Source organism: Mus musculus, chromosome 1, assembly GCF_000001635.26.
Source record: "Mus musculus strain C57BL/6J chromosome 1, GRCm38.p6 C57BL/6J".
NCBI lineage: Eukaryota > Metazoa > Chordata > Mammalia > Rodentia > Muridae > Mus > Mus musculus.
The window spans coordinates 20,800,191-20,824,504 of NC_000067.6; the positions used below are offsets into that span (position 1 = coordinate 20,800,191).

At 46.2% G+C, this 24,314-nt stretch overlaps 1 protein-coding gene and 1 pseudogene across 2 annotated transcripts; one reads left to right on the plus strand and one right to left on the minus strand.

The window, feature by feature from the left end:
• Nucleotides 1-2,775: 2,775 nt before the first annotated feature.
• Mcm3 (minichromosome maintenance complex component 3) lies at nt 2,776-20,122 on the minus strand. 2 transcript variants are annotated; one of them, NM_008563.3, is made up of 17 exons: nt 19,941-20,122; nt 17,603-17,715; nt 17,053-17,261; nt 16,459-16,589; nt 14,499-14,737; nt 14,209-14,317; nt 12,771-12,924; nt 12,374-12,505; nt 11,775-11,983; nt 9,868-10,042; nt 9,406-9,532; nt 8,531-8,681; nt 6,552-6,692; nt 5,607-5,710; nt 5,073-5,149; nt 4,627-4,717; nt 2,778-3,464 (listed from the first exon to the last, which is right to left on the minus strand). In NM_008563.3, the coding sequence occupies exons 1-17, from the start codon at nt 20,016-20,018 to the stop codon at nt 3,266-3,268; spliced, it is 2,439 nt and encodes an 812-aa protein (NP_032589.1). In that variant the 5' UTR covers nt 20,019-20,122; the 3' UTR covers nt 2,778-3,265. The 2 variants fall into 2 exon arrangements, with proteins under 2 accessions (XP_030107786.1, NP_032589.1); XM_030251926.1 differs by lacking the exon at nt 17,603-17,715 and having other exon boundaries at nt 2,776-3,464; nt 19,941-19,993.
• On the plus strand, nt 21,141-22,325 carry Gm20587 (predicted gene, 20587; annotated as a pseudogene).

Below are 24,314 nucleotides of genomic sequence, written 5' to 3' on the forward strand. Positions count from 1 at the left end.
AGTTTCCAGGTTACTCTCTAACAAGCCCGCACCCAGCACTTCACTCCCTAACAGCCACAAAACAGGAGGAAAGCAGAAGTTTATGGTTTGGCTCCTAGCACCAAATATTTTAAAGGGCAACAAAATGCCATGAAGAGTCCCCCGATCAGATGTGTGCCAGGCTAGAAACCCCTTTGCTTGTTTGCTTGTTTCTATAAATGCTTGCTTGAAATCGGGCTGGGGCTTCGGGTGAGCTTGAGTCCAAGCTCCAGCTTCAATAAAAAAACTCTTAATGTGACTTCACCAGAACGGGCTCCTTGGTGGTCTTTTGGGGTTCTCGAACAGGCCTAACACTGTATGGAGGTGAGAAGCTTCCAAGATTAGGCTCACCTGAATTAGCAGACAGAGGTTTAATGTGATGACAACTACATCAGGCAGATAAAAGATAATTTTTACACAAAATCACATTACTATCAACATTTCATTCATCCAGGTGCCCTATTCATCCAGGCCCCAATTTCTCAAGACAGACAAACCTTACCCCTCTAAGCCCCAGAAACCTTAGCTATTTTACTAAGCAATGGATGTGTAAACAGGTTCTTTTGGAATGAAGCATGTAGACAACTCAGTGTTTTGTTTTTTAAAGCAATGATGTTTTCAGTTTTTACTATTTTACTTTTAAATGTGTCTGTGCATCCTCCAAATAGTAGAATCAGAGGAGGTTATTAGCAGGCCCAACATGGGTGCTGGGAACTGAACTCACATCCTCTGCAATAGTATGCTCTCTTAGCCAACTCTCCAGCCCCATAACTTACTCAGCCGATGGCTGAAAACTGGCACAACTGAAAGTTTGTTACACCCTAAACACATGCTTTGTGCTTTTAAGGATACTCTGCAGGCAGGATGAACTGTAGGTGGAAGGTGTCATGGCTAGGATGGTGTGTGTGCTAATCCCTCCACTTGAGGCCTTGCCTGGTTCCGGAAGATGGCGGGTTCAGGCTCCATGTTCCCCAGTCTTTAGATTCCAGAGAGTCCTACAGTCAAACATTAGAGAGAGCTCTGGGGAGTCTTGCTGAGGGGAGGAACCAGAGGTCAGGGACACACACAGAGAACATGGCCCACAGAACCAACTGACTAGGATTCATGGGAACTTGAGAGATGAGGCCTAAAGGGGTCCAACCTCTGCATGCGCTGGCTAAGTAGCTTGGTGTTGAGGGAGTGGAGCTCCTCCTGACTCTCCCTACTTGCAGGACCCTTTTCCTTCTACTGGGTTGCCGTGTCCAGCCTTGATGGGACTATATGTGCCTGGTCTGATTGCAGCTTGTTATGCCATGTTTGCATGATGTCCCTGGGAGGCCTGCTCCTTTTGGAGGGGAGTTGATCTGGGGGGAGGTAGGGGAAACTGCAGTCTGAATGTAATATTATGAGACAATTTTTTAAAAAGGCTTAATGCCAATAACTGCACAATTACCCTGCAAAAGGATCCCTCTATGAATAAGGACAGTATTTTGAGAGTTTCTGACATAAATTACCAGTTCTCTAAGGGGACGGACCTCTGTTGGGTCAGTGAAGCCAGAGTTTGTTTCCCTGAACTTTCAGTAACTGCCATGGTTATGTGTCTTTTCCAAATCAGCAGGGCCTGGTTTGCACTGCACATTATCACATTTAGCTGACGGTTTTCTGAGGAAATCTACAGACAAAGGGAAAATCCCCCAAGAGAGCACAGCAGCCTGCTGCCACCTTGTGATGACTTGACATAAATGCAGAAGCTAAGCCCACAAAAGAAATCCAGTACGCCTGCATACAAAAAGTACCAATACATGAATACAGCCATTAGGGAGATCACTTTAGACAAGTTTTGCAATATTAAAAACTACCATAAGGCCTAGACTGTTCTGTTTTTCTCTGTGTAGCACTGCCTATCCTGAAACTCACTCTGTAAATGAACCCTCCCAAGAGCTGGGATTAAAGGCACCTACCACAAAAATTAGGCTCATCAAAGATGAGGGTCTGCTGCACTACCCCAGGAGTGCTGGGGCCATCAGCATGCACCACTACAACCAGGTTATGCAGAGCTGGGAGATGGACCCTGGCCACACCCCCCGGGATGAATGGGTAACAAAAATATGGTACATAGAAAAAATAGAATCCAGCTGTCGTAAAGAAATAACCGTATTGTAGGATTTTACACACACAGTAGGATTTTACACACACATGCGCGCGCGCACACACACACACACAAAGTGAGGTCACAACCTCAGAAAGAAATAAACATGTTCTCCTGTACATGGGGAACCTAGCCAATAACATATGTACATGTCGTACATAAGCAGAGCAGAAGACAAGGCTAAACCCTAGGGCATGAGGAAGGACAAAGGGACTTGGGTTATGAAGGATAGCAAGCCTCATTTTATTCTAACTCTGTCATCAAGTTGTCCCCTTTGGTGGTGGGTAGATAAGTACATAAATGTATCTACAAGAGTGGAAAGTATAAAATCCGTGTGATGGTAGCCTCTTGTACCATGGCTACTCTAAAATTTGACAAGTTCATTGAATTCTCTAGTGTGATTTTAACGACAATGTTTTTGTAATGAAAGTAAAAGAAATCTTCGAGTGGGCCCGGGCCTGAACGGCAGCTCAGAAGGTAAAGGAACCCTCTGCCAGGCCTGACTCCTTGAGTTGGATCCCCAGGACCCACATGGTAGTAGGGGACAACTCCCATGAGATGTCCACTGACCTCCAAAAGTGTGTCCCAGGAGGTCTCAGCCCCAACCCTCACACACATACACACAGACAAATAAATAAATGTATTTTTTTTAAAGCACAAAGCATGAAGTCCACATGTACAAAATAGTTATATTTACTCAGTATGAATGTCTTGGATATTTAGGTCAACAATACATACTAGTCTAATTGCAAAGAAAGCTTTCTCCAATCCAACCTTGTCATCTGCCTGAGCCACTCTTGGCCCAACAGACCTCAAAGCTTCCTGGACTAAAGTGCCTGGGGGTGGGGGTAAAAACACAAGTAACAAACGCAGGACACAGCTGTGCCCAGAAACACAGCTCAAATCATGAAGACTCCCCATGTTTAGGACTGGGGCTTGTGAGGCAGGCCTTCTGCCTGAGTCCTGGCCCTCCCTCCAGCTCTTGCCCCAAGGCAGAAGTCATACACAAAGCTTCCACCAAGTCCTGATCGTCTCACCATCAGCTTCCATCCCTTAAAAAAGTTACTGGAGGATGGGAGACAAAGGCTGGGGACAGGGCAGTACTTGGTAGCAACAACTTCAGATAAGGAAGACGATGCCCTCAGACACCATGACCTGGTTATCATCCTGCATCCGGCTCAGGCAAGCCTGGATTTCCTCTGAGGAGAACGGCTCTTCTCTATTCCGGTTGATGGATTCTGTGAGGTGGAGCATGCCCACAGACTGCTCATGAGCTTCCTGGAACACTTCTAAGAGGGCCGCCTTAAAAGCCTTCAGCCTGCACAAGACAGGAAAAGCGTGAGGAAGTAGGAGGCCAGTCTGGTGGAGCACACGTCTGATACCAGCACTGAGGAAGCCCCCAACATCACCTTGTCTTAAACCAACAAAATGGCAGCAAACCCACCTGCAGCTAAGACAAGCCTGACACGGGAAAGTGTCTTTCCAATATTCTGAGCATCCTTCTAAACCAACCTACACTGCAAGCAGAGCTTCCTGTAGTTCAGGCACGAGGAGCCTCTGAAACCTGGAGGCTGTCAAGAGACTGGTAATCCTACACACGGCACAGCAAACTGGCCAGCACGACAGCTAGGAGACAGTTTACACACAGGATTTAATGGAAGCCCATGACTCTTCTCCAGTCTAGAGACCTTACTGCGCCTTATGACTGTGCCAGGCGGCAAACCTAAGAATGTCTCATTGTGAATGGACGGCAGTGACATGGAGCCACCTCAGTGCCACTCAAGGACTTGATTAGGAATTTACATCTCAATCTGGGGGACGGGGACACATGCCTTTAATCGGAGCACTCGAGATGGATGCGAGGGAAGGGGCAATCTCAGCGTGTGAGACCATTCTGTTTACACATCGAGACCAAAGATTCTACACACTGCGGCCCCTAGAAAGACAGCAGCTATTGACAGTGAATTCTGAGTTGGTTCAGAAAGCAAACCTCAATGGCTGTTTCTGGAGTACAATTACAGCCAATTTTAGTGTTTTTTTCTTTAAGTATTTTTCTACATTTGGCTGGGCTGTACTTTCTATCTTTAAAAATTAACCTTAGCCATGTTATTTCTTTGGTGTCTGGTAAACATAAATTTCAGGAAAAAGAGTATTTTCTGAAACTCTACTGAAAATATGGTTTTCAAAAAAAGTGGCCACAATTTATGAGGGGGGAAAAAAAAAGAAATATTCCAATGAGAAGAATCCAAGGCTACAGTAAGCTACAAATCAAAATTTGACCTTGGTAAGTCAAGCCAGTTCCTCCTGACTTAAAAGTAACAATTTAAATTTGCACAAAGATAGAAGCAAGCAGTTCTGCCAAATCGCCACAGCCTTTAGACACTGGTTTGCAACACCCTGGGCGAGCCTGGGGTAATCACGGTGGAGCTCTAGCTCTAAGGTCATCGGCGGCGGCTGGTGGCATCCCCGGAAGAACTCACCTGGGCTCACTGAGTTCCACTTTCTGGGAGTCCTGGGTCTCCTGAGAATCATCGGTCTTCTCTTGGGAATCGTCAGTCTTTGGGGTGTGCACTTCAGGGAGACAGCGTTTGCAGGGGTAGGGGAGACAGCAAGGTGAAGCCATTTCCAGCAATATTAGAAAAGCGGCATCCCTCCCCCCCTTGCTAAGCCTGTCTCCCATGATTCCTAAGGGGCCAGGCAGGAAAATACAGGGAAAGCTCTGATGGCTAGGGGAATCGAGTTAGAGGAGGCCCTCAGCAGGCATGACATAGGTCACACAGATAGAAGAGACCAAGAGCAGAGCCAAGCTTACTTTCTAACACTGGCTCTGCAGGTTTCCCAGGGTCTCGTGCGGGAGGCAGTGGGAACCCACGAGAAAAGGCACACAAACAGCAACTGCAAGGGTCGGGAGGAAATGGCCACTCACCTTGAGGCATCTGCGTCTCTGCTTCACTGAAGTCGTAAGGGTCATAGGACTCTCCATCCTTGGCATGAGTCTTCCTCCTGAAACACCCACAGCAGTCAAGGAACTGAGATGGCTTTTCGGAGCCCTATTTGGGGGCTCAGACCACAGAGAAATATACAACCAATGTGAAACGCCATTCTGCACCCTGCAGATCCACAGTCTTGCTCATACAGCCCTTCGTATAGGCCATGGTCAGTCAAATCAGTTTCCAGGCTCAGGCCTGAACAAAGCACTACCCTTTCTGAAAGACAATCTCCAGGCCCCACTGCCCGGCGCTCTCTGTTCCTGAGATCAGTCTGACGAATGCATAAGCAGGAGGGGAAACAGCCTCAAGAACACTGGGAGACCCGCTGATGGCATCACTTCTGTTATAGGAATTAATAACCACCTCCATCTGCCACCACTACAGGGCCTGGAAGGACCAGCCACTAACAAGCAGGGCTCTCCCTGGCCACAACAGAGCCTCACATCTCACTTCTCAGTTCCCCACGGTACCTTTTCCGCTTCTGCTCAGTGTCTTCCTGGCTCTTTTCCTCTTCATCTTCTAGGTCTGATTCATCCTCACTTGCCTTCTTACGTTTCTTCTCCTTCTCCAGAACCTAGAAACAAGCCAGGGGATGTCACTGATGACAAAACTGAGTAAGGAACCCGGAGTCGCTTCTGCATCATGCGTAGAAATGACTTTCGTGTAGTTCTAAGACTTATCTGTACCTTTCCTGGTCCACGAGCCAGGACCAGCAGTAGGGAGAGCCTACTAGCCATCTTTCACCAATGCTGTGAGGCTTTTCACACAGTAGGTACTTTAAGTTTACTAAATAAATGTTTGGGGAGGTGTCCAAACCATTATGGTTAAGGGAACAAGCCATTTGCTTCTATGTAGATCAGGTATTTAGTGGAAATTCAACACAGGTTCTCGAGCAGGAAAAAAGAAGCAGACCTTGAAGGTCTGCAGTTCTTCAGATGAGCCATAGGCACAAGGCTCAACTTCCTCCTGCCCTTTTATTAAACATTTATTAAACCTCCCACGACCCCCCCACCCCTATCTACTCCATTTCTGTTTCTTGTTAGAAAAGAACAGGCCTCTAAAAGATAACATCAAAACATAATGAAATAAAGTATAACAAAACAAAAACCATTGCATTGAAGTTGGACAAGATAAACGGAAAGAAAGAAAAGAGCCTAAGAGAAGGCACAGGAATCAGAGACCCACCCATTCACAGCTCGGGAACCCACACAAACACTGAACTGAAAGCTCTAATACACAGCAGAGGACCTGGTGCAGAGCAGCACAGGTCCTGTGATTGCTGCTTTAGCATCTGTGAGTTCAGATGAGCTTTGCTCAGTTGATTAAGAGGGCCTTGCTCTCCTGGTCTCCGCCAGCCCCTCTGGCTGTCAACACTCTTTTCCCTTCTTCTTCCACGGGATTCCCTGAAAGCTCACCTTCTTGAAATAAGCATACTGAACCAGCTCCACGGCTTCCTCTGCATCCTGCAGGTCCACAGTCTTGCTCATCCGGGCCTTCGCATGGGCCGTGGCCAGTCGAATCAGAGTTTCCAGTGTCCGTGCTGTAACTGGAGATGTCTGGAAGAAAGCGTGCAGGAATTACTTGTGCAGAAACATGTGTCTTACTCTTATGGCACAGAAAAAGAATGAAGGCAATACCAGAAATGCTAAGAAAGCCCAAGGTCTGTCCTCTCTATAGGTGGATGCCATTTAAAGTTCAAGTAGCAGCCAGTGCCCAACTACTGCCACCCTCAAGCCTTATCAGAATCACGGCGCCAGTGAGCAGTGGAGAAAGCAAAGATTCATGGCTGCAAAAGGTGCTAAGAAGTGGTAGGCAGTTGAGTGCTTAGCCCCAAACATGACATTTATACCATCAGGTGCAAGGAACAGGTTAGAAGAGGGAAGGAAAAAGAATAAAAGAACTAAGACAGGCAAAGCCATCATCTGGAGAGGACTCAAAGTCACTACTACGATCACAAACTCAGCAGGTGGGGATGCCTGCACTGAGTCTGCCCAAAGGCACTGACAACAAGGCACAAATAGGGAGGACTCTTAAATAAGCAAGTGCTAATGGACAGGTAATCACACAGATAATCCTGGTTAAACTAAACAGAAACCAGAAGTCATGAATCTGCAAGACACTGGCAGGGCAGAGGAGAGGCTGCTAGGGATGGTTGAGGGAGAAGAGACTAGGGATGCAGGGGAGAGGGATCATCAGAGTATGTTCTATACGGTGCTGAGCTGGACGTGTGACTCCTCTTAACTACTTCACAGAGGAAGACACAGGTATAGAAGAGTTGAATCTGTCCAAGGCCACCTGTGTGAGTGTGGAGCTCTGAGGACAGCTACCTGTCTCTCAGAGTGAGGAGGAGGCTGACACACTCCCACACAAGGGCCTGTGTCTTCTTAAAGCCCTATTATGTGGTAGGGTCCTTGGCCTACCAAGTCACACTGTGCTTACTTTGAGTGCCAGGGAGTTCTAACGGCCCTGCTACTCCCCAGCATTCTCACTGGTACGGAGAAGGCCCGAGCAGTGAAAGGCTGCGCCCCAGGCTGCACACCAGCTGCAGAGCTCTGACCAGGCACGGGCCACCCTTTCTATCATGGTTCCTATGTCTCCTGTTATATGAACCTTCAGCACCACATGCAGTTCACCTCTATCTTTGGCCCTTCTAACTTCCCATTTATACCCACAGCAATCTTCAAAAGCAAACCTCTAAGTGCATGTATGCACTAGCAATGTGGAACACCATCAGTATTAGACACTCCATCACCAGCTCCGCTTTCTGCATCACCTGAGAATTTTGTGAAACCTTCACGCACACTAACAGAACCAGACAACCATAACTCTGTTGTTTCAGTGAGCAGGTCTTCGAACGGGCACACTGGAACAGTTTGTGGACAGGGAGGAGCAGTGGTAAAGGGAGCATTTAGTATGGAAACGAGTGATGCTCTGCGCATCCCACCATGGGCAGAAGGGAAGTAAAGAACTATCAGAACACCCTGAGACAGAACAAGTACAAGGCAATGGCAGACGGCCCAGAGGCCTGTCATAGACACCAGGCTTTGAACTTGGGTCCTACATGAACTACAGTTCCAGTTCCTGAAAGATGCAGGTAAGTTCAAATCTATTAAGTCACACTAGAAACTGCTCTGAATCACGGTCACTCAACAGAGACAAGGTCAGGTCCCAGAAGCTACTCACGGTTCACTGGCGGACATTCTTATTACATCTGAGGTCTTAGTTTTCATTTCCCTCAGAAAGTAATAAATAAATATCTCTCAACAGAAAGTTCTTCAGACCAGGAAGGAAAGTCAAGTAAAAACTCCCCCAGGTTAGTTACCAGAGAGCAGGAACTCCACCCCTCATGTTCTAGCTAAAGGACCCTCAAGACCACAACCCCCTGTGTACTTACCCGGGCAGTGTCTGAGCTCATACTGTCCTGGCTGCGCAGGCGTGAGTATTCTTCTGCAATGTAGGCTGCTGACTCCTGTGTCAGGGTGGGCTTGATAATTTTGGCCACGTGAATGTACTTCTTCATAAAAGCTGCGCTCACCATCTTCTCCCTGGATCCAAGAGAGTGAATGCCGTTTTCCTAACCCACCTGGGGCCATGCTTTACCTCTCGGAGGAGGGGACACACAAAGCATTTCTAATATTCTCCATTTAGCCTCAGGTGTTATCCCTGACTCATAAAGTCTAGGGAAGAAGTTCTGGCATTACAAGGTTTTTATGATTGTCCCACCACATGTGGTCCCTGTCCTATTTTATATGTGGGAATACAAAGAGGTCAACTCAAATTCAGTGCATTGATACTTCTTTCTATAATGTGGCCAAACAGAGGCATGAGAGTCTACACAGCGTGTTGGGGCACCCAATCAAGTCTCCTCTACTCAAATTCATCCTTCAAGCCTCTACTACCGGCTACCAACTAATCGTCACCAAAAATCTCCACGAAGGACCACAGGAGAATAAGAGGACAGATCATACACCCACTAGCACTTGGGCACACTGTCAAAAAAAGAAAATTTGAAGACAGTTATCTGTAGTCCAGGCTAGCTTCTTCCTGCCTCAGCCTCTCAAGTACTGAGATTATGAGTGTGAGCCATGGCTGTCTGTCAAAACTATCTGTAAACTATCTGTTTTAAGAAAGATCTGAGCCTGAACTGAGTCAAGAGGAGACATTATCAAGGCAACTAGCTAGGTCAAGTGCTTTATCTGTAGACCCCCCAAAAATGTACGCTAACAAAATCTCAGCTCTCTCTCAAGAAAGAAGCAAGAAGAGGCTCACTTTTTCTTCTTGGTCCCATGTAGAAGGCTGTCATGCTTCTCATAAATGCGGGTATCTTGCTGGTCATCCTGGGTAAAGTCAGGATCGTCTGTGGCCAGGATATCCACTGAACTACCCAATGGCAAAGCTAGCAAACACAAGTTGAGACAAAAAACATCAAGGAGTTAAAGCCAAGAAAAACTGCCTCTTTTCCAGCATGGAAAGAGACGAAACCAAGAGCTGAAAGCAGGAACCCAGGAGGAAGGAAGAGACACATGGACCTCACAAATGTGAAACTTAGAACTGCTCAAAAGAGATACAGCAATACCCCAAAATGGACACTCAACCTCCAGTGAGCAGTCAAGTAAGGGGAGAAGGACAAGAAGGTGGGGGTACTGGAAACATTAACCCAGGATGTTGTCAATGATAGCAGTATCCGTTAGGACCCCTCCAGCAGCCAATCGTAGTATTCTCTATACTCACCATCACCGTCCTGCTCCCCCGGGGCCCTGTATTGGTGCATCCTCAGGACGTGGTCTGAGATCTCCCGATCCTGTTCAGGATCCATCTGATCCAGCATGATGAAGAGCAGGTCAAATCTAGACAGCAGTGAGTCCTGCAGCCCAATGTTCTCCATGGGCGTCTTATACTGATCATACTGGAGAACAAGAGGACAACCAAGGAGAAGGGACATCAGTAAGAAGAACAAACATCGAAGCCAAATCAATCCTGGGGTGAGACTGTAAGGCTAGACCACACAAAATATAGCAGGAGAGCCGACAATTTGGACCAGGATATAGCTCAGTGGTCGAGTGCTCCTCTAGTACATCACTGGGTATCAATACAGGAGGAGAGATATGACCTCTCCCAAGTCGTCTCTTACCCTCAGATGCACGCTACACACATACATGCACGTAAAAGTAAATGTCTGTCCTGTCTTCAGAGAAGATCTCTGACTGACCTGGCCATCCTGGAACTTGCTAGAGACAGAGGAGGGTGGCCTTGAATGCTCAGAAGTCTGCCTGCCTCTGCCTCTGCCTCCCAAGTGCTGGGATTAAAAGCTTGCCGCCACCACACCCAGCAGAAAATCAATCGTTCTCAAAAGGAACCAACAAAGTTTCAATGTGCACATTGGTAGCGTTGCCTAAGCTCCTGACGCAGGGCACACACGGAAGAGTGAGCATTGCAGTTTCCATCCTAGCAGAAGGGAAACCTTCACTGTGCAGTTCACTAGCATTGCTGGGTTTAAGTTCATACAAGGAAACACTGCAAATCTGTTTTTAAAAGGCAAACTCTTAATACTTTGGTTTTCAGTTTCATCAAGAAGCCACCCATAGTAGCATACCAGAAATACTTGCGTATATCATGTTTATTACAGCATGGCTCACTACAGCCAAGATATGGAATATGTCCACCCGCAGATGAATAGATATGAAAATGTCAGATAAAATTATTTAAAAATAAACATGACAGGATGCCTTTAATCCCAGCACTTGGGAAGCTTACGTAGGCAGATCTCTTAAGTTCAAGACCAGCCTAATTTACATAGTGAGCTCCAGGACAGCCAGAGCTATACAGTGACACACTGTCTCAAACACACACACATACACACAACCACACACATACAACCACACACATACACACAACCACACACACATAACTCCTCCTTAATTACAGACTACAAACCCACCAATATTAGCGGAGTCACAGAAAACTGATATCAGGAACAGGTTTCTGGATGCACAATAACCATCAATCAATTCAAAGCCAACCATGTAACAAATCTGAGAGGCCCCCAACAGTGCTAGCTTCTGCTGCGTCATGCAACGTCAATAAGGCCTTGTTCTGAACACACATGTGCGTTCTCAGTCTACATGACTCTTAACACCAACTGTTCCTGGAAGACCAAGGCTCAGGGCTGAGATCTCCTGATGAGCCACAGTCCTTTTAGTGCACATACAAAGTCTCCAAGGACCAGAGAATGGACCAGAGGCATAATGGCCTAATTATAGAAACAGACTCGATGGTCCTAACAGCAACTGTTTGGCAAGTTGGCAACCAAAACACCAGAAACCCAGGTTCACTCACAGACCCTGTCTCAAAGAGTAAAGTGAAGAAGGATAGAGGAAGACACCCAACATTGACCTCTGGTTTACATGCATTGTGCGCGAGCACACACACAAACATGCACAAGCACAGAACCTGCATACACACTCACACACATGCACACATGATCTTTTCTGTTATATAGGAACCATGAAGAAAACCTGCTGTGATCCAAGAGCAGTAGTAACAAGACAAGCTGTCCTCTATAGCAAACCTCTCAGTCCAGCCAATAAGCAAAACCAAATTGATCCAAGAACAGTGGTTATGGGCCCAATTCCACTCACCCTGCCATAGACTGGATTGGCAGCTGCCAAAACACTGCAGCGGGCATTGAGCCGGGCATGGATGCCAGCCTTTGCAATGGTCACTCGACCCTGCTCCATCACCTCGTGGATGGCTGTGCGGTCCATGTCAGACATCTTGTCAAACTCATCAATGCAAACCACTCCACGGTCAGCCAGGACCATAGCACCAGCTTCCAGGCGGCGCTCCCCTAGAGAGAGAAGAGGCAAATATATGTGTGTGCCACGGTCTAGGTCAGGGGACAAAGATCTCGGTGGCACCTGTCCTCATAGTGCATGAGGACACAGTAAGAGACTTCATGTCACAGGAGTCTCTCACATCCTCATGTGACACCCAAGTAGAGTTCCTTTCCTGCTCTTCCAATCTTTTCCCCTAATTTCATTTCCCCTTCCTCCTAAGTTGCTGGTTTCTTTTGCCATCATTTAAATCATCATTTCTCCATTTCTCCAGAGCATTCACTCTTATAACACATTTCACTAATCTTTCAAATGTCCCCAAACGCAAGTCAGCGCCTAAGAGCTTGAAGAATCTAATCTGCTCACACTCATGCTGGGCCTGACAAGGGGCCTCAGGTCCTTACCTGTTTCCTGGTCTGTAGTGACAGCAGCTGTGAGACCCACTCCAGAGGAGCCCCGTCCCGTGGTGGGAATGGCCCTGGGCGCCGTGCAAAGCACGTACCGCAGAAGCTGGGACTTGGCAACGGAGGGGTCACCTGCAGGACAAGGGGGTGATGAGTCTCTGAGAACCCCCCCCACACACACACCCCAGCAAACTCTGCTTCCACACAGAACTAACGTTAACCGTTACTTCTTTCCCTTTTCCCATTTGCAGAATATAGTCTACGTCAGATAAATCAGAATTTCAGGGATGATTTAAAACAAAACCACCCATTTTAGTCTTCTGTACGTTGATGAGCCTAGAATATGACTAGACACAGTGGTACAATTTTAAATACACAAGGTCTAACACCCTCATACCTATTAGAAGAATATTGATGTCTCCACGGATGTGGCTGCCGTTTTCAAGTTCCCGCTCCACCCCTCCCAGGAGCAAGCAGAGGATTGCCTTCTTGACATAGTCATGCCCATGGATGCTCGGGGCTAACGACCGGGCCAGCTGCTCAAAGACATCCTGGAGGAAGAACCAAGAGAGAAAAGCCTTGTGACACCAGGGGGGGTTCTGGAGCCCATAGAAAAGATAAACCCGGGTTCAAAAACCAAAAGCTTTGCTCCAAGACAACCCCATTCGGACAACTAGCAGGGCAGGTAAAGAGGTAGCGTACGGCACAAAACAAAACTTGTAAAGGTGTACTTGTGACTGAAGGCCAGCTTGTGCTAACTCGGGAGATCCCAGACCAGTGTGGGCTATATAGTTAGAATCTGTCTCAAAAAACAGCGGGGGGAGACGGGAGAGAAGCCCCTTAGGCCACAATGTGGTTGTTGGGACTTCATAGCTTTCTGAGCCAGAACTTTCCCTGTTTCTTCTGTCGCTTTCAGACCAGAAGCTAAGTATCCTTTTCCCTGATACTCCAGACTTCCTTAGTTTCTCAGTCCTCTCTCCCCACCATGTGGCTGTCTATTCACCATGCCTAACTCACACAGCATGCCGCACTCTCTCCCATCTACGAATCTATAATAAACTTCTCTCCAAACCTAAAGAGACAAACATACCAAAAACACCAGGCTGAGGATGCACCTCGGTGGTACAGAATTTAGCTAACACATACAAGGCAAGGCCCCTGGGTTTAATCTCCAAAACAATAAGCTCATTCCCAGTGCAAACAAACATACAGACATACAAACACACACACACACACATACAAACTGGGTTTAGTAATCTCCTGGTTTAGCAGTAGCATTTATCACACATACTACCTTGCTCGAGTCTAAATGTGGACAGATAGTCTTTATAAGCAACCATCCGAGTTCAATCCCTCCGGTCCTTAAGGCGTGAGATAATCAACTCCAACAAGCTGTTCCCTGACCTCCACATGTAGGTACACGTGCACATATAAACAGTGAAATGTAAGTAAATACAGTTTAAAAAGAAAAACTAAAAGCACATGGTAGTATATGCAGGAGGATCAGGTGTTCAGGGACAGCCTGGGCTACCCAAGACTGTCTCAACAGAACTAAACCAGTTAGTTATAAATAAAGCTCAATGGTACACCATATTCTAACTCCTACATTCTTAATCTGCATTAGGTTCAACTGAGCAGCCCAGAAGACACACAAGTACCACCAATAAAATGGCAAAAAATACCTTTAACTTGTCAGTTGGAACAAAATTGGAAGCTAGCAACAAATAATACTTCAGAGAGAAAAAAAACAAAAGCAACTTCCTCTAGCTCCAGCCCAAGATGGCCCCATGCAGGACGCAACACTTTCAAACCAAACCCATCCCCATTCAACTGACCTTGGAACGAGTTTTGCTGAACTTCTTGATCTTGGCTATATCGTCCGCAGAGAATGCAGGCTGAATATCCTTACTCATCTGCTTCACATTACAGGCAATCAGGACGGTCCTGCAACACAGTGAAAGGTGAAGCCTCAGCACTGCTAAATGTTTCTGGGCATTAAACTAAGCCAGAAAACGGGAGCAGAGAACTCACGTGAGCTCTCTGTCCACCAGCCACAGTGAGGACGGAATGCCTGTTTGGGAGGGTGGGACTCCCAGGCTAGGCCATCGCACAGCAGACCCTTTACCTGAAGGTCCCCGAGGTGTAGCAGCCCTTCTTCCCTGGAAGGCAGCGGTAGGTCCCCACCACCTGTATTCTGTCACCAGGCTTCACTTTATCCACCAGGTCATCGTCTAGAATGACATCCACAGAGCGAGGGAGCTGACCAGCAGGGGCCTTCTCTGGCATCTCCTGGATGGTGATGGTCTGATGGTCCTTGTAGACAGACAGGCCATACTCTGTCTCCAGGGGGTTGTTCTCCTCATCCTACAGGAAAAAAAAAGTCATTTTGGTCTTATCTTTAAAATGGAGTATTCATCCAATGTGAAAAACATCTTCTAGCGTTCTGGAACCTTGACTATCTCAAACCATAAATGTGTATGCATCTCTTCCAGCCTTCCTAACCTGATCCTTGACTTAGTAACAGATCAGCCAGTGGAAGGGTCAGTTTTCACTGATGGGACCACGGCTGTACTAACACCTAAATTAAAGTCCCGACTCCTCACACTGAGGCTGAATCTGTGATTATAAGCTGATACAGGTTTTCTTTTCCTCTTTCTTTTTTCGACAGGGTTTCCCTGGGTATCCCTGGCTGTCCTGGAACTCACTCTAACCATCCACCTGCCTCTGCCTCCTGAGAGCTGGGATTAAAGATGGGTTCCACCATGCCCAGCTCTGATGCAGTTTTTCTACTCCAGGAAATACCCAAGAGAAACACGCAGCCAAAGCTACAAACTGCTCACAGCAGCATTCCTACCAGGCAAAATGTAAAGAATATCTAAATCTATCAACAGAATAGGTAAATAACATGGGATTGTTATCACACAAATGAAGACTGTAAGACACACACTCGTGGGCATACACAGCATCACACAAAAGCTGTTCGGCACAAGAGCACGTACACAGTAAACCAGCCAAAAGCTGTAGTTCTCAACCTGTGGGCCGTGACCCCTTTGGGGGTTGAATGACCCTTTCTACAGGGTCACCTAAGACCATTAGAAACCACGGATATTTACGTTATGACTCATAACAATGGCAAAATTGCAGTTATGAAGTAGCAACGAAAATCATTTTACAACTGGAGGTCACTACAACATGAGAACTGTATTAAAGGGTCACAGCAAAAGGAAGGCTACAAGTCACTTGGCAAAAGCAATCCCTAGTGTTAAGACACTAGGATTGCCAGGAATGGTGTCACATGCCTTTAATCCCAACACTCAGAAGACCGAGGCAGGTGGCTCTCTGTGAGTTCAAGGCCAGTCTGGTCTGTAGTAAGCTCTAGGACAACAACCGAGGCTATGTGGAGACCCTTTCTCCAAAAACAGACATTAGGATAGCATGGCCTTCTGTAGCAATTTCTAAGCACTGGTAAGTTTTTTTCCGCTTTAGATGCTGTTTATGAGTATATTCTGCTTATAAAAACTCGAATTATACACTTAGGTGTGTGTGTGTGTGTGTGTATGGGCTTTCTATATCGCAACTTTTCTAAACTTTATTTTGTATGGTGCACAAATATGTATAGGTGCACACACTCATGCAAACGGAGACCAGAGCTTGACATCAAATTTCCTCTTCATTTCGGCTGGGCTGGCCATCCAGCCAGTAAACTTTTGGGATCACTCTCTCCCAAGACACTGTCCAAGGACAGGCAGGGTTAGAATGCACGTGTAGCATGCCTGGCCCTTTACGTGGGTGCTGGAGATTCAAACCCAGGCCCTCACACCTCCAGAACAAGTATTCTTATCCACTAAGCCAACTCCCTAACCTCTAACTATAATCTTAACAACAACAACAACAAAAAAAGGTAGGATTTCTATAATAAACTTTATCTTGAACCATTCTTTTTTTTTTCTGAATTAATCTTTACATATCTTTAATCTCGCATATCTACTTTTAGAATAAAGACTCCAGATACTATATAGTCGCCTGAATTTAAACACTCACCCTTGATACTGCCCCCAAGATGCCCAACCGATTCATGTCCTCACCTTTGTGGGATAAACAGAACTGGATGGGAAAGCCACTAGGGTGGTGAGGTCAGAGTAGCGTCGCTCTATGGTCTTCTTAGTAGCAGGACAGTAGTGAACACTGCGAACGACTTTGGGGCGAACCAGAGAGCCTAGGGATGCAAAGGTGCACAGAGTCACCAACGGCACAGTAACAGACAACGGGGGCCTAAACTTATGCAAGCTCTATAATAAATACTATATTCTCCCAGTTAGGTTAACCTGTCTTCCTACCACTTGTCATTTGTCCTTTTTTACATCTATACATAGGTACCCTGCATCCATGTGTAATTTTAAGAACCACTGATGTCAATGAAGGGACAGTTCAGGGTTGCAGTGAGGAGGGAAGAACTGGACTCGTCCCGCTTTGGGAACTCGCAATTCTGCTTTCCACTGCTGGTCCCTCCCAGTCCGGAGTGCCGTGGACCCTGAGTTGCTTCACATTTTACTATTTAATTTCAATGTTTCCTTGAACAAGTTCCCCAGACTCATACCAGCTCCCCTGGGTTCCAGACCTCCTAAATCTACCCTACCATTTCCTTAGGGCCCTAGCACCACCATCTTCCATCCACTCACATTTAGTAACAATGCCTTCCACACAGACCACACAGCTGAGGAAGCAGGAAGTGAGAGTCCGGGGAGAGACGTGCTTTGAGCCAAAGCTGCCTTCCAATCCTATGTAGAACTCCTCATACTGCTTGGCGTAGGTGGCGTCAATGGAGGCCACGAAATCCTTCAAGGCCCGCTGGAAGGCAACCAGCTCCTCAAACGCATTGTTCAGGAGGCTGCGTGGGGTTGAGACAAAGAACAGTTAGACAGAGCTCAGGAAGCTGACCCTAGAAACAGGAAGGAACAACCTCGGGTCAGAGAAAGGAAATCCATGTCTACTTTGTGCTACCACTGTGTAAGACTGAAGTTATTCTCAATTCATCAAACATGTAAAAAAGGATGCTCAACACAACACTGGAAGATGGGAGTACCTGAGACCACCTCTTCTCTGGGAGACGACAACGACAGCCTGTATGTAGGTGAAGCCCATGCACTCTAGGTCTTCCCAATCTAAACAGGATGCCTTCCTCTCTCCCTCCAAAGCAGCGGGCCCCCGGGAAACCCTGTCACGGCTCACCGGTTAGCCCTCTTTTCATTCTTCCTGCGCAGGTCATTCACGCTGACAATCAGCCGATACTGATTGTCACTGATCAGTTCCCGAACCTTGTTCTGGTAAATGCCTTGGTCCTCCTGCGAAGCGCCAATAAGACATATTGAACAAGTGATTTGACATATTAAATTAGGACACAAGTCAAATGTGTTTCAGACCAGAAGCAACCCTGGAAACAAAACCTCTGGGCCCAGATGAACGCAAAGTCTGTTTTTCAGTCTCCCCCTTTCACCCGCTGGCCTCAGACCTCACCTACAATCTATTAAGAGACTCTAAGAATCATAAAGTCAATGTCACCTAAGAAACTGAGGGTCCCCTTTCTACAGGGTCTTGGTTTTATTCATAGCAAGCTTGGATCTCTAAAGCTGCCTAGGAGATACAAAGAGGAAAAATTGAATTCAGGTAGAGCATGGAGCTAAACTACAATTCCAGCACTCAGGCATCGGAGGCAGGAGGATCACCTCTGAGTCCAAAGCTAGGCTACAGAGTAAGATTCCTTCAAGAGCAACAGCCAAAAGAACAAGCAAGCAGATGGGTACACAGTGACAAGCTGTAAACACTGGTAGAAAGGGGTATCGTCGAGTGAGAGTAAGCCTGTCCTGAATCTAAGGGATTCCAGTAATATTAGAAGGTCAGAAGGCAGGCAAGCTCAGCAGTGGGGTCTACAACTGCATCAAGAACTTGGGGGTACTTAAGGACATATTACATAAAGGCTGGGTGGTCAGTTCTGTGTTCTTGCCCTCTGGTGTAACGTACTTCTGTCTTTCAGCGGAAAAATGTTCTTTCCTACATTATAAAACAGGTGTATGCCTTTCTGGACAAGGAGAACACACCTGCTGTCTCTATCAATAGAGCATTAAGGACCACTGAGCATTCAATTTATAAAGGGGTTACTGATCGTGGGGGTGGGGGAGGGTTCTATTTATACCATGGGAGGTCAGCATAAAGGTATTCAAAAGTCCTAAGCAGGGACTTGGGAGCTACTTAAAGCCTACACCAGCAAAGATGACACTAGCCACTATGTCACTTACACATGAGGATGCCAGCATGTTGATATATGTCTCAACGGTGCCCAGGAAGTAGACAGCTGCAGACAACCCTTTCCTCCTGTCCAGCATGCCCTATCACATACTATCATGATCATTAACAGTTCTCCTATATGCTTACATTTTAATTGGGAATTAGAATGGCCTAAGTCTTAAAGACTTAGTAAAAACAAACAAAAAAACTTGCAATATGAAAATTTAACTTTAAAATCTGGATGTTAGCACACCTGACTGTAGACATATTTCAAAATCATGATGTATATTTGAAATGTAATTTAAATACTCTTAAAATTCAAATTTAAATTGCTTTTCATTGATCAACAAACTTCCAGGGCTCATCAACATCCTATAGCTTTAAATTTTGGATTACACTTAAACCCATTTTACCTGCATACAAAACACTTGATTCACTAAAAAGAGAGCTGTCATAAATTGTTAGTCTCGCTCCTACCCTCACCAGCATCAGGCCAGTCATTAAATCTGAGGGCTCTGAGCCAGTTACATTAGCTTTTCCAAAGAAGAGCCTGTTTACACCTGACCAGTCTCCTTGCAAGTTGTGTGGGGTTTGGGGGGAACACATGAATTTAGAGACAAACTAAATTACTTTGGAGAAAACCCTAGTAACTCATGAAGATATACAGGAGCAAGAAAATGACAAGAGGAGATAATGAGAAAATGAAAATGATCAAAATACATTATGTGCTTATGAAGTTTCATAATGTAACCCGTATGTATAGTTAACATATCCTAATGTAAGAGGTTTCAAGAAAAATAGGCTGCTCAGAGGAAGACGGCAAGCACAAGGCCTGGGTACCATGTCAAGTAGGCTATGGGGATCAGTAGCAGTAATTATAAGAGGGAGTGATAAGAAAGAAATATGACCAAAATACATTATGTGTTTATGAAATTTCATAACGAAACTAATACATGAAAAGAATGTAACTTTTAAAATCTGGAGGTACATCTTTAGGAGAGAAAAAAAGATAACAGGAAGTTGCAGAGAAAAGAAGTTATCAGCGGCCCTGGTCCTCCGCGGGGTCCCCAGCACCGTGCCCGGTCACCCGCGGGAACCCCCTCAGCCGTGCCCGGTCACCCGCGGGACCCCAGCACCGTGCCCAGTCACCCGCGGGGACCACATCAGCCGTGCCCGGTCACCCGCGGGAACCCCATCAGCCGTGCCCGGTCACCCGCGGGAACCCCCTCAGCCGTGCCCGGTCACCCGCGGGACCCCAGCACCGGGCTCGCGGCCCGAGCCTCACCTCGTCATCCAGGAAGTCCAAGTAGTCTCTCTGCGCTTCCCGCAGCTCCACATCATCCAGCACTACTGTGCCCGCCATGTCGCAGCTCCGAAATCGCCGGCCACCAAACAGTCCGGAAACGCGTGACACCGCCTTGGCGCCAAAACTTCCCAAGTTTTCCCGCCACGGAAGTTTATGGTGGAGGAAGCATGGAGCAGAGACGCGTTATGATTGGCTAACCACTTCAATAGCCTTTCATTCCGTGCCTGGATTGGAGAGAAATGGTCACTTTCTCCGCCCTAATAGGAAGTCTGACCAATGGTACAGAGAGGACGCTCAAAACCCACCCCCTGGAAATTGAGCAACAGGAAGGCTAGGAAGCACTGCATTCTGGGAGTTGTGGTCCTTCCCACCTCACCCCCTGTTTTTCTTTTCTTTTTTTTTTTTCTTTGCCTGTAGGAAGTTTTGTCAAATCGGAAGTTAGGATTTACTGAGGGGGGAGGTCTAAGTTTGCACCCCATATGCACAGGTACAAATGAAGGCCAAAGGTTGATATCCGGTGTCTTCCTCAATCTTTCTCCACCTTGTATTTTTGAAAGACGAACAGGATACCCACTGACCCATCTCTTTAGCCTCCATATTATTGATTCTAACACACTTTGTCTTCTAGCCTTCATTTCCTCCTATACAAAATGAGGAATCTGAATTCAAAATTCTCCAGTAAGCCATCACTAGTATTCCAAGAGCAAGTTAGAAATGGTGTAAAGACAAATTTTATTCACGGAATCATGCTATTGCCTTTAACACAGCCTTGATTTGCTGTATCTTGATCTGTAACCTTGAAGACACAGAGATATATAATTCGTATTTCTCCCCACTTTCACAAGGTCATGAGATAGATAAGCAGAAAATCAGATTGTTAAAAAAAAAAAAAGCATAGTTAGTATATCTAAGGGTTCCACTGCTGTTCACATGCTTGCTTTGCTTGCTATCTGTTGGCTTTCTGCCTTAGGCACTAATGGGCCAAGGCTGATTTACAAGGTGAAATAATTGCTAAGAGGCTGCCTGGAAAGCAGCATGCAGAAACAGTCAAAATCAAGGCATTGCAAAGTATACAAAGTACTTCCTTTTTTTCTGTCTCCAGCCCAAAGAAAACACTTGGAGTGGGCGACCCTGAAGTGGAGAACAGATGAGTTATGGGTACCGGATGCCGCTTCCAAGATGATGCCCACCATGTTATCCTGTTGAAAGAGGGGACTGATAGCTCTCAAGGCATTCCTCAACTCATGAGTAACAGCTCGTGAGTAACATTGTCTGTGTTTGCCAAGTGATTGCTGGGGCTATAAGACCACCCTGGGTCCTCATGGCAACTTATTGTGGATGGCCAAGGCAAAACAACAATTTCTACTTCTGAAACTCCTCGATGGTGGACATCCTGCAGCAAAGACTTTAGTGGACATTGCCGGATCCGAAGACACTGACACTAGTGATGGCACCACCGTGGTGATCCTGCTGGCTGAGGAGTTTCTGAAGCAGGTGAAGTCCTGTGTGAAGGAAGGGTTATGCCCTCAGATCATCATCTGAGCTTTCTGCACAGCCACCCAAAATCAAAGAGATAGCTGTGACTATAAAGAAGCAAGATAAAGTAGAAGAGAGGAAGATGCTAGGGAAGTGTGCAGTGACAGCCCTGAGCTCCAAGCCCTGAGCTCCAAGCTGATCTCCCAGCAGAAGGCCTTCTTTGCCAAGGTGGTGGCTGATGCTGTGATGATGCTCAATGAGTTGTTGTAGCTTAAAATGACTGACACCAAGAAGGTGCAGGGTGGAGCCCTAGAGGAGTCTCAGTTGGTGCCTAGTGTCGCGTTCAAGAACACGTTCTCGTAGTCTGGGTTTGAAATGCAGCCCAAGAATTATGAGAATCCCACAATTGCCTTCTCAAATGTTGAGCTCAAGCTGAAAGCAGAGAAAGATAATGCTGAAATCAGAGTTCACACGCACCAGGCAATTCTTGATGCCAAGCGGAACATTCTTTATGACAAGTTAGTCATAGTCGGGAGCCAAAGTCGTGTTCTCTAAACCCCCTATTGCGGATGTGGCCACCCAGTACTTTGCTGATAGGAACATGTTCTGTGCTGGCCACTGGCCTGAGGAGGATCTGAAAAGGACAATGATGGCCTGTGGAGGCTCAACCCAGACCAATGGGAATGCTCTGATTCCAGATGTGCTGGGCCACAGCCAGGTGTTTAAAGAGACCCAAATTAGAGGCAAGAGGTGCAATTTCTTCACTGGTTTCCCTAAGGCCAAGACATGTACCACCATCCTCTGTGGTGGCGCTGAGAAGTTTATGGAGACCCAAAGAGGTCCCTGCATGATGCCATCATGACAGTGAGGAGGGCCATCAATAATGAGCCAAACCAAAAGGGAACCCAGAGAAAGGATATTCAAAAAGAAGTCAGAAGGAAGGAAAGACTGATGGTTGTAGTGGGATACATCCTTAATCCCAGCCCTTTGGAAAGCAGAGGTAGGAGGCTCAAGTTCAAGAACAGCCAGTGCTACATTGTAAGACCCTGTCATGGAGAGAGAAGAGGGAAAACTGTCAGATATGAAAACTGTGAATGTATGTGTGAGTGTGTTAAAGTGTGAAATCTTCATGTATGTAGGAGGCCTATTGCCTGAATTAATTAGAACACAAAACTAAACAAAAGTGATGTATCTGTACACACATAGGAATGTGAGAGAGGGAGAGGTAAAACAATTATGTGTATGTGGCTTAAATTGGACATTATGACCCCAAGGTTATAATGATAAGTAAATACAAACGCTCTTTAGGCTTTGGTTTAAAATAGAATTATGAGCTGGGCCGTGGTGGCTCATGGCTTTAATTCCAGCACTTGAGAGACAGAGACCAGGGGGATCTCTGTGAGTTCAAGGCCAGCCTAGTCTACAAAGTGAGTTCCAGAATAGCCAGGGCTAAGAAGCCCTGTCTTGGAATGGGGGTGGGGGGGGGGAAGCAATTAAGTCTTCTACAGAGAAAAACCACATTTAAGAGACACCAAGTCTCCAAAATCTCCAACACCCACCCCACCCCACCCCCACCCACCCCTGCCCAAACTACAACTACTGTTGTAATCAGGAGAAACGCTAGCGATTAGTTTCAGAACTTAATCTGGGCCAGTAGAAAATGAAAAGAGATTATATTTTGTTGCGTTGTAAAAATAACAAATCTGAGAGCTTTGTGTATTTATGAGCTCCAATGCAGAGCATGTTACCAAACAAGAGCAGAAGCTGACAAAGAATGCTTCAAGGCTTTGCGAGCTCTGATTTGCAGCATGGTTATATTGATCATTAGCTCTTGCCCTTTAGTGAAAACAAACCATCTCCTCCCCTTTCCCCACCCCCACACCTCATCTTGCACTTCCCTTCCAGCATCCCATTCTTCCAACTCAGCCTTGGAAATCTTCACGTGAAGAGACACTAGGCCTTTGTTCTCCTTTCTGCCCTCCGATGGGTCAGTTGTAGAAAGGGTAAGAGGGTTGTTGGCACTCTTAATTTTGATCCTCCGTACTAGGAGGATCAAACTGGAAGTCTCTAAGAAGCCAAGAGATCCAGCATGCCCCGCTTTCCCCTAGCTTTTCACTGAATTCTTTGATGAGCCTCTCATATATATAAAATCAGAAACCAAACTCAATGGAGAAAATCAGAAACCAAACTCAATGGAAAAATTCCCTGACCTTTGTTCACCCAGCTATCCACCTGTTCATTGCCGTGCTAACTTAGGACAAGGCTATGAGAAGCCCAAACACTTTGGCTGGGAGCTTTCAGAGTTCTGGGAAGGTGACTTTGGAAATAATCATTCTTTATCCATCATCACGCCTCTGTGCCACCCTCATTAGTTGGAAATAATTTAAAATTGAGGAAGCTGGGCCTGGTAGCCTGGCACCATTAACACCCAAGTAAGCTAAGCTCTTTAGAATTGCAAATTCTAGTTATTGAAAGAGTAAGTGAATGGACTGATTAGAAGCAAGGCTAACACCTTTGAAGGAATTAAACTGGGAATCCAGCCGAGGAAAATGCCTACAATGAAGCTCAGTCAGGGAGGGAGGCTCAAACTTGGAAATTACTATTTCTTATCTGGGGCTTATAGTTATGTTCCAGTGAATGCAAACAATGTAGATCTACACAGTTGGCAAGCTTTAGAATAAGCCTAAGAAACCATTGAGTCTGAGATTCTGTAGTATTGATGACTAGGATGGGAATATGAATTAGATAGAAGTAACTATCATAGCATTGTCAAATAGCACTTTCTCCAATAATGAAAAATATCTGCTCTGTCCAAATAGAATAGTCATTCACCTATGTGGCTACTGAGCGTTTGAAATGTAGCTATGTAACTGAGCA

Coding starts and splice junctions, on each gene's coding strand:
- Mcm3 (NM_008563.3), bottom strand. CDS start 20,018: ATGGCGGGCACAGTAGTGCTGGATGATGTGGAGCTGCGGGAAGCGCAG. Junction 17,262..17,602: donor AATGAAAAGAGGGCTAACCG/GTGAGCCGTGAC, acceptor AACCCCACGCAG/CCTCCTGAACAATGCGTTTG. Junction 6,693..8,530: donor TGAGCTCAGACACTGCCCGG/GTAAGTACACAG, acceptor GCTTTCTTCCAG/ACATCTCCAGTTACAGCACG.